Below are 14,633 nucleotides of genomic sequence, written 5' to 3' on the forward strand. Positions count from 1 at the left end.
GTGCTCCCTCCGTGAGGGGAGCACCACCCGCCCAATCTCAGGCCCGTGGTCACTGTAACAGGGCGGGCGCCCCCAGAAGGTGGCGCCATTCCTCCTATGCCCGTCTGGCCGTGTGGGGCAGCTGCTTTCTGGGGAGAATTTAGAACCAGCTGCGTCCACACCCCGGAGAAGGGGCGGCTCTGAGCTGGCAGATGGAAAGCAGGCTGGTGGAGCTCATGGGCTCAGCGCGCAGCCTGGGGCCAAGAGCTGGCTCCAGAGTCCAGGCCACACCCTGTGCTTTGCCTGTCTCCGTGGCGGGTCCCATCTGAGACTGGCCAGGCGTCTGCAGAGCCGGCCCCATGGCCCCCATCCCCGGGGGAGGGGCTGCAGGGGCCCACGGGGTCACCAGAGTGTGGAGCCTGCACTGCCCTCCCGCTGCTGACCGAGGCCTGCACCCAAGGTCAGCCCCAAGGTCGCTGGGGCTGCCGGAGTCAGCACCGATGCCCCAGGGGACATCAAGGGCCAGGGACCTGGGGTCTCAGGGAAAAAGCAGCCTGCGTGGGCCCCGGCGCACAGATGTCCCTGGTGGGCACCGGGGAGGGGAGTGAGGCTGGGTCTTGGGCCCTGGGGTCATCCCCCTACCCAAAGGACTTACGTATCGGGGGTTCCAGGCCTTGTAGTGCGGTGGCGAGCTGGCCAGGAGGGCAACATAGGCCAGGAAGATGGTCAGCAGCAGCAGGGGGCTCACGACCTTCCAGGTTGCCCGCCAGTAGAAGCCGGGCCGCCTCCCGGTCATCCAGGCTATGTCGTCGCAGAACCTGCCGCAGAGCCTGGGCTCAGTCCCCATCCGCTCGGCCGGCAGCCTTTGTCCACCAGGATGTGGCCCAAGGGACTGTCCCCACCTCCACTCTGACCTCTGTCCCTTGTCTTCCCGAGTGGCCCCTGGATGAGGCAGCCGTCTGGGTTCTGGTGAGGACCCGCCCCACCCCCAGGTCAATGGATGGGAAAGGCCCGAGGGGCCGCGGAGCCCAGTCCAGGGAGCAGCAGGACCGGTGGGTCTGGCCCCGGTTGGGGAGTTCCAGCTCTGTGAGCGTAGCTGTGGGGGGGACGCGACACCTGACTGGGGTCCCAGGGCAGGAACAGAGGCCCAGGATGTGCAGCGGCCCCGGCACACACGGGAGGGGGTTGGAGCTGCTCCGGACCCCGCCCCAGGGCCCTTCCTGTCCCCGCCCCTCCCAGGTCTCCTCCGCAGGGCACCTGAGGGTCCCCTTCTGAGACCGCGTGGCCCCCCAAGTCCAGGGGTGCACTGTCCCCCACACCACTGCTGGCTCTGTGGGCGTGTCCCCTGGGGACGAGCCCGCTGTCCCTCTGCCCGTAGAGCAGCATCGAGGCTCGCATTCAGGGCCTCTCAGGAGCTCTTAGAACAAAGGTCGGGGTCACAACCTCTAGGGTCCCTATCTGGGCAGGGTGACAGGTGAGTGCAGGGGTGTGTGTGTGTGTGCAAGTGTGAGTTCAGGTGTGAGTGCGGTTGTGCCTCGGGCCTGGGCCAGGTGAGGGTGGTAGAATGTGGCTGGGTCTCCTCGGAGGCCTCCAGGGGAGGTTGGCTCTTGGCGCTTTGGGCAGGCCCTCCTGCCCTGGGGTCCACCTGCGCTTGGACGCTGGGAGCTCCCGCAGGTGGCTGGAGACCACTGTTAGTCATGGGCCTCCGCATAGCCAGGCGGTGGTGCCAGGCTACGCCTGTGGACAGGTTCGCTGGGGGGACCTCAGATGGCCCGTGTCACCCACCGCTGCCTGAGGCCCACTCAGGGACCACGGGACGCCGGGAGCAGAGGGGCGGGCCAGGCGGCTGACTCACCGCTTCATCCCATAAACGTAAGCGACCCCGACCACCTCGAAGAAGGCCAGGAGGATCAGGTTCAGGGCCGCGGCGTACTGGTCGAAGATCTCCAGCCAGTAGCTCCCGGACCGCAGCGTGAAGCAGGTGGCCGTGAAGAAGCACAGCAGGCAGGCCAGGCCTGGACACGACCCGTCAGGCGTCTCCGGTGCCCTGCCGTGTGCCCGGCACCGTGGCCTGGAGGACACCCTCGGGGGCCATGCGGGACGCAGTGCCCACCCGTGCTCCCTGGCCCTCGGGGGGTCAGCCTGAGCTGCCGGGACCAGCCCTCAAGCCCCCGTGGGGGAGGCTCATCTGACATCTGGTGAGGAGGCCTGGCTGTGCACTCACCTGTCAGCATCTCCTTGGGGACCCTTCTGGGCATGACCCCCAGGTCCAGGAGCGGCGTGATGATGCTCTCCATGTTCCCGAACATGGACGACAGGCCCAGGCTGAAGAGCATCCCAAAGAAGAGCACAGCCCAGACCGGCGCGCCGGGCATGTGGAGCACGGCCTCCGTGAAGACGATGAAGGCCAGGCCCGTGCCCGAGGCACTCTGCAACATGGCGCAGGTGTGCCAGCACGCCCCCGGGACACACACGTGTGCCAGCACACCCCCTGGGACACACACGTGTGCCAGCACACCCCCAGGACACACGCGTGGGCCAGCATTCCCCCCAGGACACACGCGTGTGCCAGCACGCCCCCTGGGACACACACATGTGCCAGCACACCCCCGGGACACGCGTGTGCCAGCACACCCCTGGGACACACGCGTGGGCGAGCACCCCCCTCGGGACACACACGTGTGCCAGCACGCCCCTGGGACACGTGTGTGCCAGCATGCCCCCCAGGACACACACGTGTGCCAGCATTCCCCCCAAGGACACACGCGTGTGCCAGCAGGGGCCACGCCAGGACGCACACCCACCCTCACGCTCCCTGCTGGAAGGCCAGGGTGCCCTCCTGGGTCAGGCAGAGGTGACCCTGCCCCGTCCGGGCCGTGTTACCACATACTGTGGGTGCACCTCTGCGGGGAGGTGCCCTGTCCCCTAAATCACCTGCGGCGGGGGACGCGCGCCCCCGGGCTGGGGCTCAGGAGCCCATTCAACAGCTTCCCGCAGGGGCCTGCCCACCTCCAGTCACTGTCCCTGCCCCACGTCGGCCAGCCATGGCCTGGCTCGAGGCTGTGCTCACGCCCCTCTCCCTGGACTCTGGGTAGCCCCAAGGCCCGCTCGCCCCGTCTGGACCCCACCTGCAGAGCAGGGCCTGTTGGAGGCACTGCGTTTAGGCCCCAGGGCTCAGCCCTGACCCCAGGTCAACGCCTGCAGCCTCCTGCAGCCGCACCATGGCCCCTGCGCACCTTGTCCAGGAAGTCCTCCAGGCGGCAGGCCTCCAGGGGGAGCCCGGCCACCTGAGCCGGCTGTGAGGCGTTCAGACGCGCCAGGGCCGCAGTGTAGGTGTCCCTGGACACGCTCTGCTCCGGCAGGTCGAAGGCGTTGATGAGGTGGAGGATGTTTCTGCGGGGGCAGGGACGCTGGATGAGTGGCCCCGGAGGGGCGGGCTCTGGGGGGCGCCCGGGGTCTTGTACACATGTGGGGGACACAGGCTATCCAGCTTCTAGGGCCAGGGTACAAAGAGGCCACACAGCCTCCTGCCCCCTGGCCTGTGGGCTCCAGCCTCCTCCGCAGGGGTGGCCTCAAGCTCCTCACACCTCCACGTCCGACTCGGGGCTCACGGCTCAGACTGTTCACTAGAACATGCTTGGCACCTCGCCCTGCAGAGTCCCGAAGCCTTTTGCAGAGGTGGCTGGGGTGGCTGACATGCCCATTCCTGCCAGGCCCCGGGACGCTTTGCCCCTAGGGCCGTGGACGAGCCTCTCAGAGGCTGGCTGGGGCCGTGGCTCTCCCGTGCGTGTGCGTTCCGTCCGTTCCGTCTGTGATTCTGCTGTGTCGGGGTGGCCTAGTGACCCTGGCGCAGCAAGAAGGTGGTGACGCTGCCCAAGGTGCAGCCGTAGGGGAGCCGGTGTTGGCCACTCTGGTTTTGTTCTCTGGGCATCTGGGGGGAGCGGTGGGAAGAGCTGGCCCGTGGTGGGACGCTGCTTCCTGGGACGCAGTGGACGCTGCGGCCACTGCGGCCTCTTGGGGTCTCCGAGCCGCGCACGTGCTCTGCTGTGCCTGGGGTGCGGGTGGCTGCCCTTCCTCCCCCGCATGGCCAGGGTGGTCATGGCAGGCATTCCCCTGTGCCCTGCCAACACTGCCCACGAGTCCATCATCCACAAGCTGCCCTGGACCTCCAGCAGCAGGCGGAGGGCGGGCTTGTGCCCCTCTGGTGGGGCTCTCCCGGGAACCTGCATTGGGAGGCCATCCGTCCCATGCGGTGACTTCCCCCGTGGGGCCGTCCTCACTGGGCCGGCTCCAGGACTGTGGTGAGAGATGACCACAGCCTGGGCGACTGGAAGCCGCAGGACGTGTGACCTCCTAGCTCTGGAGCAGGGAGTCCAAGACGAGGCGTGGGCAGGGCTGGGGTCGCCCGCGGCCCAGGGGAGGGCCCCGGGTGTGCGCCGTGGCCGCCTCCCTGTAGCCCCTGCTCCTCCTCCGTGTCTGCGTGTGCCCCCCCCTCCCGTCAGGATACCGGCTGTTGGCCGGGGGCCCATCCTGTCCACAACTCCCTCATCGGAACCTGTCTTCCTGGCCAAGACCCAACCTCCAGCTCGGGTCCTGCCCATGGTTCCAGGCGGACCGCCCCCATCCCTGACTCCTCAGCGCCCAAGGGCCCCGCTCACCGGTCCAGGCACCGCCCGTGGTCGCTGGCTGCCTTGAACCCCAAGACAGAAAAGACAGCGATGGACGCGTAGAGGGACGTCATGCTGTTCACCAGCGCGATGCTCACCGCGTCCCTCCTGCAGTTGTTCCTGTGCAGACACGCGGCCTTAGGGCCCCAGGGAGGAGGCCTGGGGCAGGGCGCCGCCTCTCAGGGCCCTCCCCACCACCCCCGCCCGGGACCCCAGCTCGAGGCGGCAGCTGGTGCCAACCCTCAGGGCCCGTCTCCTCTGCGGCCTCGGGGCAGGAGCGAGCTGGGGGCCCTGGGTGTGGGTGCCTGGTCTCCAGGTGAGAAACGCACAGTGGCTGCCGTGCAAGGGTGGAGGCAGAAACACAGCAGGAGTGACCACTGGAGGCCCCTGGGCCCTCCGCCCCCCGCGCGCCCGCTGCCCTCATGGACCCGCGCGGAGGCTGCTGTCAGCGCGTCATCGCTCATGCCATGTTTTATGACCCATGGGCAGGCTTGGGCGACGTGAGGAGGCGGGCGCCCGGGCGTCTAAGTGCCCGGGAGGCTGACACAGTCTGTATTTCTGCTTTTATGGCCACGTGTGTCACACGGGCAGCCCCGGGTTATAGCCTTGTTCCTGGCTTTGATGACCCCAGTTCCCTTCCGGCAGCTGCTCCAGAACTTGCTGCAAGCTGCTTCAGAGGGCGGCAGCCTCCCGGCCCTCGGGGTGACTCAGTGATTGCCAGAACCCCGAGAGGTGCTTATCAGAGGCTCACACCGGTTGACCCCGCGTTCCAGGAAGGATGTCACAACAAGCTGCTCGGCATGCCCTCCGCAGCACAGCCCCTGGCCCCAGCCCCAGCCTACCTGGGTGGGTTGTAGCTGGCGAAAGCGATGTGTCCTCCCAAGGCGAGGGACAGGGAGAAGAATATCTGGGTGGCAGCGTCCAGCCACACCCGGGGGTTCTGTAGGACCCGCAGCTGGAGGGGAATGGGGACCCGTGGTCGCAGACAGGCCCCCAGCCTGGTGCTCCTGGTCAAGACTGCCCAGCATCCCCGGGATGCTCCCACGAGCCGTGTGCCCACCCAGGCCCCGAGACAGCTTGGGACCACTCGTGAGGAGCGCGTGTGATGACACGGGCAGTCCGGGCTCCCTGCTTTGATGCGGAATGCCCCCTGGGCCCATCCACAGGAGGACGACCCTCTCGGGGCTGGGAGTCAGATCCGGGTCGGTTCAGCTCCCTGCAGGCTAGGGGTTTCGAGGACTCGCGGGCCAGGCGGGGCCCCCTGCACACAGGGCCTGGTGTTCCCACTGGGGAACCCACAGACCCCACCCACGTGCCCAGCAAGGGGCCCAGCCTGGGAGACTGAGGGTGCTAAGCTGTGCAGCCTCTGGGGCTCCAGAGACCATGGGATGGCCCCGTGGCTCCTCTCCTGGCGGGCTCGTGTTCCTGGACAAGCCCCTCAGAGACGTGGGGTCTGGGACCCTGCGGGGGACACCGAGGTCCCCACCAGGCGTCTCTCCTGCACCCCCATTTCACACGCCCCTGCATCCCAGCCCGCGTTCTCTGCTCCCCGCCCTCCAAACCTGACCCCTGAGACGCCGGACCGCCCCTCCCTGTGGCCGTCTCTGCTCCCTTGGCTGAGGGTGGGAGGGTCCAGGCTGGGGGGGCCCGGCTTGTTTGTTTCCTGAGCCTGGGCCTGTGGGGGAGCTTGGGTGTGGGGCCCACTTACGTCAGGGGTGAACAGGTAGGTCAGTCCTTGCATCGCCCCGGGCAGCGTGAGCCCTCTGACCAGGAAGACCGTGAGCACCAGGTAAGGAAACAGGGCCGTGAAATAAATGGCCTGAAAAGGCCAGTCATCAGTCTCCTCTGCATCCACTCCTGAGTCAGCGGGGCTCAGGAGCGGCCTTGGGCCACTGCCGGGTCGTGGGGTCTGACTGGAGACAGCGGGCGGCGGGCCCCAGTCACGCTCAGGGGCTTGGGCTGCCCCGAGGCTCACGCGAGGGTTCTACCGCGGTGGGCAGTGGCCTCCCTCTGGTCCACAGGCCCCTCCTCCTTCTATGCTGAGGCCCCAGAGGGCCTCTTCATGGGGTCTGTGGGGCGCACACCTGCCCACACGCTCTCCCCGAGCAGGACCAGTCCCCAGTTCTTTCAGGGCTGGGGAGGGTCTGCGCATATAGCGTCTGCAAAAAATTAAATCGGCAAACGGGGACCCTTCCCCCTGAGCCCAGACCCCAAATGCAGACACGGTGCGGCCACCCAGGTCATCTTCAGGGACGTTCGTGCAGGACTATTTGGGTTTCTGGCTGGTTGGTTGGGTCTGAAATTCCAGTCTCCTCGAGCTTGGAGCCCCTCACCTGAGAGTAATTATCACCCCCACACGTTAACCGAAATACAGTACAGGAGCTCACACACACTCAGACCCGCAGACCTCCACAACCACCATCGGGAGGCCCCACAGAGACGCGTGGAGTGTAGTCACAGTTGAAGTCAGGACAAACGTAAAAAGTACCGGACTCATCCACGCCCGGGAGGAAGAGAAAAGTACCAGACTCATCCAAGCCCCGGAGGAAGAGGGATGGGCACTCATCCACGCCCGGGAGGAAGAGGGGTGGGCACTCATCCACGCCCGGGAGGAAGAGGGGTGGGCACTCATCCAAGCCCTGGAGGAAGAGGGGTGGGCAGCTGGAGCTGGGTGCAGTTTGAAAGGCAAACGTGGGAGGCACAGACTCAGGCTCCCCTGGTCCTCTCTGTGTGGAAGCGAGGTGACTTTCAGTATTTTTTCTCATTGCCTCAGTCTCTTTAAAAGATAATGCAGTGTTTAAAACAAAAATGCTGAGAATGTGGGTGTTCCCTAGGTGAAGATTCACCTCGCTCACTGCCGGGCCTGGGTTCAGTCCCTGATCAGTGACCTAAGACCCCACAGGCTGAGAGGCAAAGAAAAAAGGAAGTGCTGAGGCTGCGCTTGCTGCTTATGACGCTGTAGTGAAAGGTGTGATGGCAGCGTGGCCACTGGAGGGAGAGGGCGATGCTGAGGCCTCCTCTGTCGCCTGGCGCAGCGTTGCTGGGAGACAGAGTGGGCTGCAGCCCCAAATCCAACCACCGAGTTACAGCCGCCGAGCAAAGGACATAGAGAGGCGTCCAAAACACCTCAGAGAAAGAGCGGCACGAGAGCAAAGAGCAGAGGGGATGAGCAGAAAGGAAATACAAGGCGATGGGCCTCACCCAGCCAGATGGACAGCGCGGTCAGTGCAACCACCCCAAAGGAAGAAGACGGGGGCAGTCAGACTGGGGGTAAAAGCAAGAGCCAGCTGCGCGCTGTCTACCAGAATCACACTTTAAACACAAAGACCCAAACATACAAAAAGAAAAAGAGCTGGAAAAAAATTAATTCAGTCAAAGAAGCCAGAATGGCTGTTCTAACATCAGAGAGGATTTCAGTGCAGACTGTCACCGAGCCGAGGAGGTTCACCGAGCCGAGGAGGTTCACCTCACGGTGACAGGAGCCCAGCTCTCCAGGGACACGGACAGAACCTCTGAACCCCAGAGGCCGAGGAGATGAAGTGAGGAGGGGCCCGGGGGCGGGCTGCGCGGCTCACCTTCCCAGTGGTCTCGATGCCCCTGATGACGCACAGGTACACGACGGCCCAGGAGACGGCCAGGCAGACCAGCAGCCGCCACTGGACCGGGCCGCTGTCACCGATGTCGGCCGAGACGTTCAGGGTCCGCCGGTACCAGAAGTAGCTCACGGGGCTGCTGTCCCGGCACTCCTGCACGAGGCCTGGAGCCGGCAGGGCCCGCACAGGTGGGCCGCGGGCCACAGGGACCCGGCAGGACCCCGCCACCCTGGGAGCGGGCCCGGGGGGCTGGCTGCCAGGGGCCTCTGCAGCTGCTCAGCCTGTCCAGCAGGTGCCTAGCACGAGCTGGCACAGGGGGCCCGCGGGGACAGAGGCCCACCCGGGTTCATGAGCACACTTGAAAACCATGAGTACTCCCCACACCTGAGGTCTCCGCAGAGGGCATGCACTTGGGCTGGGGGGGTGTCCCCCTGAAGACCTAATTCAGGGGGATGAGCAGCCCAACCCACACACTTTTCCTTGCCAGGTGTGTGAGCAGCTTCGAGGGCCTGGGTGCTACTTGGTGAGGGGGGCCCGGGGTCCCACAGCAAACGGGCAAGCGCGGGGTAGCAGGACCCAGCTCCAGGGGGGCCGGCCACGCTGGGCATCTCTCCCAACAGCAGTACCTGTGCGGTTGAGGTCGAGCGGGCAGGCGCTCCAGGGCAGCGGGTGCTGGAAGGAGTTGAGGAGGTACCAGAGCACCCAGGTCAGGACGGTGTTGTAGTACAGGCTGACCAGGAAGGACACGGTGAAGCAGCCCAGCCCTGTGGGCACCGGGCACGGTCAGCGCCTTCCTGGGCGGCCCGATGGACCTCTTCGCGCCCAGCCTGTGTATCCGATCCCTGCGTCAACCCTGAGGCCCCTGCTGCCCGCCCGCTGGCTGGCACCCTCCTGGCTGGGCTTCAGCGGCCTGTCCGCCAGCCTCGGCCTGCTTCTAGGTGGGCCTTCGGGCAGCCCGAAGCCACCAGGCATGCCACAGGCCTGCCGGCGATGCTGGGGCCGTCTGCGGCAGAGCCCATCTCACGGGCACTCGGGGAACCAGGGCTGCCCTCTGCCCAGTCTCCCCAGGTGCCACGAGGTCCCAGGTCGCATGCACTCAGGGCCCCATGCACATGGACTGGGCACCGTGCGCCAGCGAGCTGCTGTTCTGGGGTGGAGTCCTGCCTCCGCTGTCACGCCTGATTCCTGCCTTGGGGACCTGCGTGCCCGGGACCCCTGCACCTTCCGTTCCAAACCACCGGGCATGCACTGGTATGACGAGCGAACACCCAGCAAACACGCATGGCAAGAGTAGACGCAGCCCCGCCCCCCCCCCCCCCACGGAGCAGCTGCAGGTCAGGGTCATGGGGGGGGCACGTACCCATGCCCCCCAGATAGGGCGAGATGGCTGTCCACGCCCCGACGCTGCCCCTGCGCAGGCGCTGGCCGACAGCAAGCTCAATGTGGAACAGCGGGATGCCCTCGAAGGCCAGGGCGATGATGTAGGGGATGAGGAAGGCACCTGCAGAGACGCGGCTGTCAGTGGGCTCTGCCCTCTGCCCCGCCCAGCCTTGGTGAGGGTGACACAGGCCGCTGTGGGGGGGATAAGGAGAAGCATTCATGGCCACCGAGGGAGACAGCCCTGACGTCGGGGGTTTGCTTGTGTTAAAGCTGTAGTCCCCCACCCTCTGGGGCTGTGTGGGGTTCCCACTGACACATGGGCCGAGCTGCGTTCTCACTGGGGCCCTGACACCCCTGGTTCCCGGGCTCCTGGGACGGGGAGCTCGTCTGCTCATGGCAGGGCCTTGCAGGAGGTGGTCACCGGAAGTCCCCCGAGCTGTGCCCTGGGTTGAGGTGGGAAGCCCTTCCCAACCCTTCACCCCTGCTCGGACGCTGGGGTGCACACAGCAGGGTGGGCCTGGGTGCCGGGCCCCTCAGACAGAGCTGCCTCTCGGCAAGAACCTGAGGGCAGGCAGGCAGACACGGCGGCTCCCTTCTGCACCACGTGGATGGCGCGGGTCCCGGCAGGTGGCAGGGGACCGGGCACCCCTGAGCCCGCAGGCCTGCTGGGGAGACACGGGTCCCCACAGGACGCTCCTGCACTGTCGGGAGGAGGACTGAGTGCCAGAGGCGGAATCGGCCCTGTGTGTGCCGTGGGAGTCTCAGCTGCACATCCTCTGTCCAGACCCTGGGAACCTGCCTGCCCTGGGCTGGCGCGTGTGGCTGCTTCAGCGCTGCCTGGCTGACCGCAGCTGCTGCCTGCACGGGTCCAGGGGACCCCAGGGAGCAGCACAGACCATCAGGCCCTGACCAACAGCACAGGCTGCTGTGGGCACGGCTCTCCCCACTGTCCACGGGAAGCTTGGGTTCAGCTTCCGAGAGCCACTCCCTCGAACCAAGGCCCCGTGCTCTTCACCAGCACAGCTTCGTGCTGGCTTTTTCTATCACCATCCGAAGTGTGGATGCAGAGTCAGAACCCTGAGGGCAGCCAGGCCATGGAGCTCTTGGGCCGTGTCGGCCTGACGGGCCGCCGGGGCCAGCGTGTGGGCAGACGATGCGTCTCAGTGTCTCCCATGCAGCAGCAAAAAGGCAAAGTACATTAGAGACTTAAGTTCCAGGTGGAGCCCCAGAGGCCCTGGGATGGCCTCCCAGGGGCAGGAGGGCCCCTGCGGGCAGGGCTTGCAGCGGGGGCTGTGGCCGGGGGTCACCAGGGACCCGGGGTCCAGGTCACTGAGGGAGGTGCCCTCCTGAGGCACGCTCAGGCCCCAGGACGCACACCTTGCAGCATGGCGGAGGCAGACCTGGAACGGCCGCACGCCCAGGGCCTGAGCCCCACGTGTTTGAGCCACCATCCGGGAAGGGTGAGGCCTCCGGGCTGACTGGCCCTTGGCCCCCTTCCCCCGTCCCTGCCCGGTCTGAGGGGGAGGCCCTAGCTGGACGGGGTCCAGGTGGAGGCCTCAGGGGCTGGTTGAGGGCAGCGTGAGAGGGTCTGGCCCAAGGAGAGGTCTGGGGAGAGGGGACAGACAGGGAGGGGAGGGACGGGGGGCCTGGCCCGTGGCTGAGTCTCCCGGCTCTGGGGAGAGGGGGACAGGAGGCATTTCTGTGACCCGGTGCTGAGCAGTGTCCAGCCTGTGCGTCAGGCTCATTTCAGCCCCAACGCAACCACCGTGGGGACGGGGGCCCAGATCACAGGCCCGGCTGGGGTGCTGGGGGCCAGGCTTAGGGGCTCTACATCCGGGGGGTGCCCGCCCCCTCATGCTGACTCCAGGAGGAGCCAGTGGGGGTGGCGCGGGGCAGGCTTGTTTCTGCCAGACTACAAGGCAGGAGGAGAGCTGGTCCCCCTTTCGTGGACCTGGTGCTGGGGCCCCGGATCCGGGACGCTGCACTGAACTGAGAGGAGCGTGTCTGGTCCTGTCCTGGCTCGGCCCCCGAGCTCCCTAGGCGTGTCGGGGGGTCGGGCGAGGGGCTCAGCTTGTTGATGTCCTTCAGCCTCACCCAGCTGACCCCACAGGCCGGGAGCTGGAGGGGCAGGGCGACCCCACCCCTGGGACTCCCAGCCCGGCCCTCCCGCAGCGGCAGACTGAGAGTCACCAGCCAGCGGCCCAGGGTCCCGTCAAGGGCCTGCCTGGTGGAGGCACAGGAGGGGGCCGTGCTGGGGGGCCCGCCTCTGCATCGCTCCTGGACGGCATTCCTGGGTTGCACCCTTCATGATAAACCTGTAGACCTGAGTGTTTCCCCGAGCCATTCCAGCAAACCACTGAGTCTTAAGAGGGGTTGTGGGACCCCTTGAATTTGTAAAGAATCGGAAGAAGCCACGGTAACCTGGGGACCTGCTACTCCAGATTGGCATCTGAGGTTAGGGGGCGTCTTATGGGGCCGCCCTTAGCCTGTGCGGGCAGGCTAGGTTCTGGGGCACCCAGTCGGCGTCCACTGAGAACCAGAGGCCTGGTCAGTGTGGGGAAAGCCTCGCACATTCGGTGCTCCGGCCCCGAGAGCTGAAGGGCCACTGCAGAGCCGGTGACAAGGAATACACAGTCATCAGATGGCCGGCCGCTGTGTGCCGTCCCCTGTGGGCGGGTCTGGGCAGAGCCCGGGGGGTGCAGGGCATGGCACACAGCTGTTCAGTCCAGTAAGAAAAGATGCCTCTGGTCGGAACAGCGGCAAGGGCCTGTGGGCTGCTGAGAAACACGCCCGTGATCTTGAGGAAAGAGCCACGGGAGGATGGAAGGAGAGGGGCACACGGGGTGAGGGGAGACCTGCATCCCAAGCCCGTGGAGACCGCAGGGGCCAGGCCGGACACTCCCACCGGACACGAGGCCCGACCCCCGGCCCGACCCCCGGCCCGCGCGCCACGGCTGCAGTCTATGCAGGAAGGCGGCGGCAGAGTTTAAAGGAAGAGCCGAGAGGGCTCACTCTGCTGGACACCAGGGCTCCACACTAAACCACAGGCCTCCAGGGCAGAGCAGGAATCGGGGCCTCTGCAGCTCCCTGGGGGACCCCCCGGCCACAGCCCGGGTTGGAGCCCTGCGGTCAGCAGCCGGGCTCAGCACCGGGCACTGTGCTTCCGCCTCCTCTGCTCGTTGCAGAGTGGAGCGTATGTGACGCCCCGGACGGCCCCGCGTCCACATCTGCTCAGCTCTGTGATGACGCTGCCTCCCTCCATGACGTGGAGGCACAGTCCTGACGTCAGGGGGTTGCAGGTGCGAACCAGGCGATGCCCTGTCTGCTTGTCACCTCCGCCCTGTCTCAGGGTCTCCAGAGGTGGTCAGAGCAGACGGAGAAGGGCCTCTCGCCGCGTGAGAAGCTTGCTTCGTGGCACTTGGTCGAGAGCTTCCAGCCTGGGAAAGCTGGATCCTGGACCCTACAGGCGTGTCTCGGAGCCCCGGGCATGGCGGGTGGCGCCCGCAGCCTCGATGTCTGGATGGAGGCAGAGGCGGTGTCCATGGGGCGGGGGCCCTGGGCCCCCACTCTGGCCGCTCTGGGTAGCGGGTCAGGCTGTAGGCAGTGCTGTGCTTGCAGGTGGCGGAGCCCCGTGCGTGGAGGGTCGCCGAGGCCCTGGCCTGGCACGACAGGCTTTGGGGGCTCTGGGCGCCCTGCTTCAGGTCTGCGCTGGCGCTCCAGGGAGCTCCATGCTCTCCACGCCGCGCTCACGGAGGTGCGGCCGCCCCCCACCCCAGACCCACGGAGGCTCTGGCGCCAGGGCAGCTGTTACAGAGGAATGTCTGGCCATTTGTCTGCATGTTCAGATTTTCCCACATGCCCCAGATCTTATCGTCAGGAAAAGGAGACCTCAAAGATGCCGTGTCTGCATGACCAGGAAGCTTGGTGGGCGGTGCTCATGCGGACTCTGCCTTCTGTGTTGATCCCCTGCTCCCCCATTTTGGGTGGAGATGGGCTGAATCCTCACCACCTCGGCCTCCCCGTCTCCGAGGCAGGAGGCTAGAGCCGCTGCCCTGCAGGGGACACTCGACCAGCACCTGCCTCGGCAGGGAGCTCCGCAGGCTCTAGGAAGCACAGGCCTCGGGGAAGCCTCGGGTCAGACACCACGATGGGGTGACTCTGCCCGGGAAGCCCCCTGCCCTGAGCCTGGGGACACAGCGAGCCACACCCCACGTCCATCCCCTGAGGGCAGCTGTCCACCTGGTCTGCGCCTCTTGTCCCCAACACCAGGTGTGACACCAACAGCTACGGGCCACTGAGCGAGGCGCCCCCGCCCAGTGGCTCCAGATGCTGCTGTGGGCTTCGTGCGGGAGCCTGGGTGCCCATCTCAGCTCCCCATGTGGCTGCGGCCCCCTGGCTGCCCTCTGGGGTCTGGTCAGTGAGGACACAGTGCTGGCGAGGGGGGCCCGGCGCCCTGACCCTGACGGAGCCTGGGCGGGCGGCCTGCTGAGCAGCACCGCAAAGCTGTCGCCAGCTGGGCTCCGGGGGACAGATCGCTGGGGGTGGGAGTTTCCACACCCCGGAGGCGGCGGTGGGGGGGGCATACCCAGGAGGCTCACCTCCCCCATGCGTCTGGCACAGGTACGGGAAGCGCCAGAGGTTGCCCAGGCCCACAGCGAAGCCCACGCAGCTCAGCAGGTACTGGAGTTTGTTGTCCCACGCTGGCCGCTCCTCCCCGCCGCCGTCCACAGGTTGGTCGGGCCCTGGGGTGCGCGCCATGCCTGCCACAGCCCGGAGCCTCCACAGCGGTAGGAAGTTGCCAGTCTCTGCCCTGTGGGTGTGCTTCTTTGTGATTTAAAGGAAAACCAGTGGAGCTGGTTAATCGGTAACAGCCCCTCCAACTGCGTGCCCCTCCCGACCCCGGACCCTCCCCCGCCCACTCCTGCCCAACGTCTGTGGCCGCCATCACCAACGCGAGAAGCTCAGGGGTTCCGAGGCTGGGGCCCACTTGCCTGTTCCATGGATGTTGTTCACT

At 66.6% G+C, this 14,633-nt stretch overlaps 1 protein-coding gene across 1 annotated transcript; it reads right to left on the reverse strand.

Moving 5' to 3' along the window:
- Positions 1-7,995: 7,995 nt before the first annotated feature.
- Positions 7,996-14,425, reverse strand: SLC6A18 (solute carrier family 6 member 18). The gene is made up of 4 exons (NM_001102113.2): positions 14,218-14,425; positions 9,600-9,740; positions 8,866-9,003; positions 7,996-8,403 (listed from the first exon to the last, which is right to left on the reverse strand). The coding sequence occupies exons 1-4, from the start codon at positions 14,375-14,377 to the stop codon at positions 8,114-8,116; spliced, it is 729 nt and encodes a 242-aa protein (NP_001095583.1). The 5' UTR covers positions 14,378-14,425; the 3' UTR covers positions 7,996-8,113.
- Positions 14,426-14,633: the final 208 nt, after the last annotated feature.

Source organism: Bos taurus, chromosome 20 (genome assembly GCF_002263795.3).
Source record: "Bos taurus isolate L1 Dominette 01449 registration number 42190680 breed Hereford chromosome 20, ARS-UCD2.0, whole genome shotgun sequence".
NCBI lineage: Eukaryota > Metazoa > Chordata > Mammalia > Artiodactyla > Bovidae > Bos > Bos taurus.

Coding starts and splice junctions, on each gene's coding strand:
- SLC6A18 (NM_001102113.2), bottom strand. CDS start 14,377: ATGGCGCGCACCCCAGGGCCCGACCAACCTGTGGACGGCGGCGGGGAG. Junction 9,004..9,599: donor GCCCTATCTGGGGGGCATGG/GTACGTGCCCCC, acceptor CGGTGCCCACAG/GGCTGGGCTGCTTCACCGTG. Junction 8,404..8,865: donor GCTCGACCTCAACCGCACAG/GTACTGCTGTTG, acceptor TGCCGGCTCCAG/GCCTCGTGCAGGAGTGCCGG.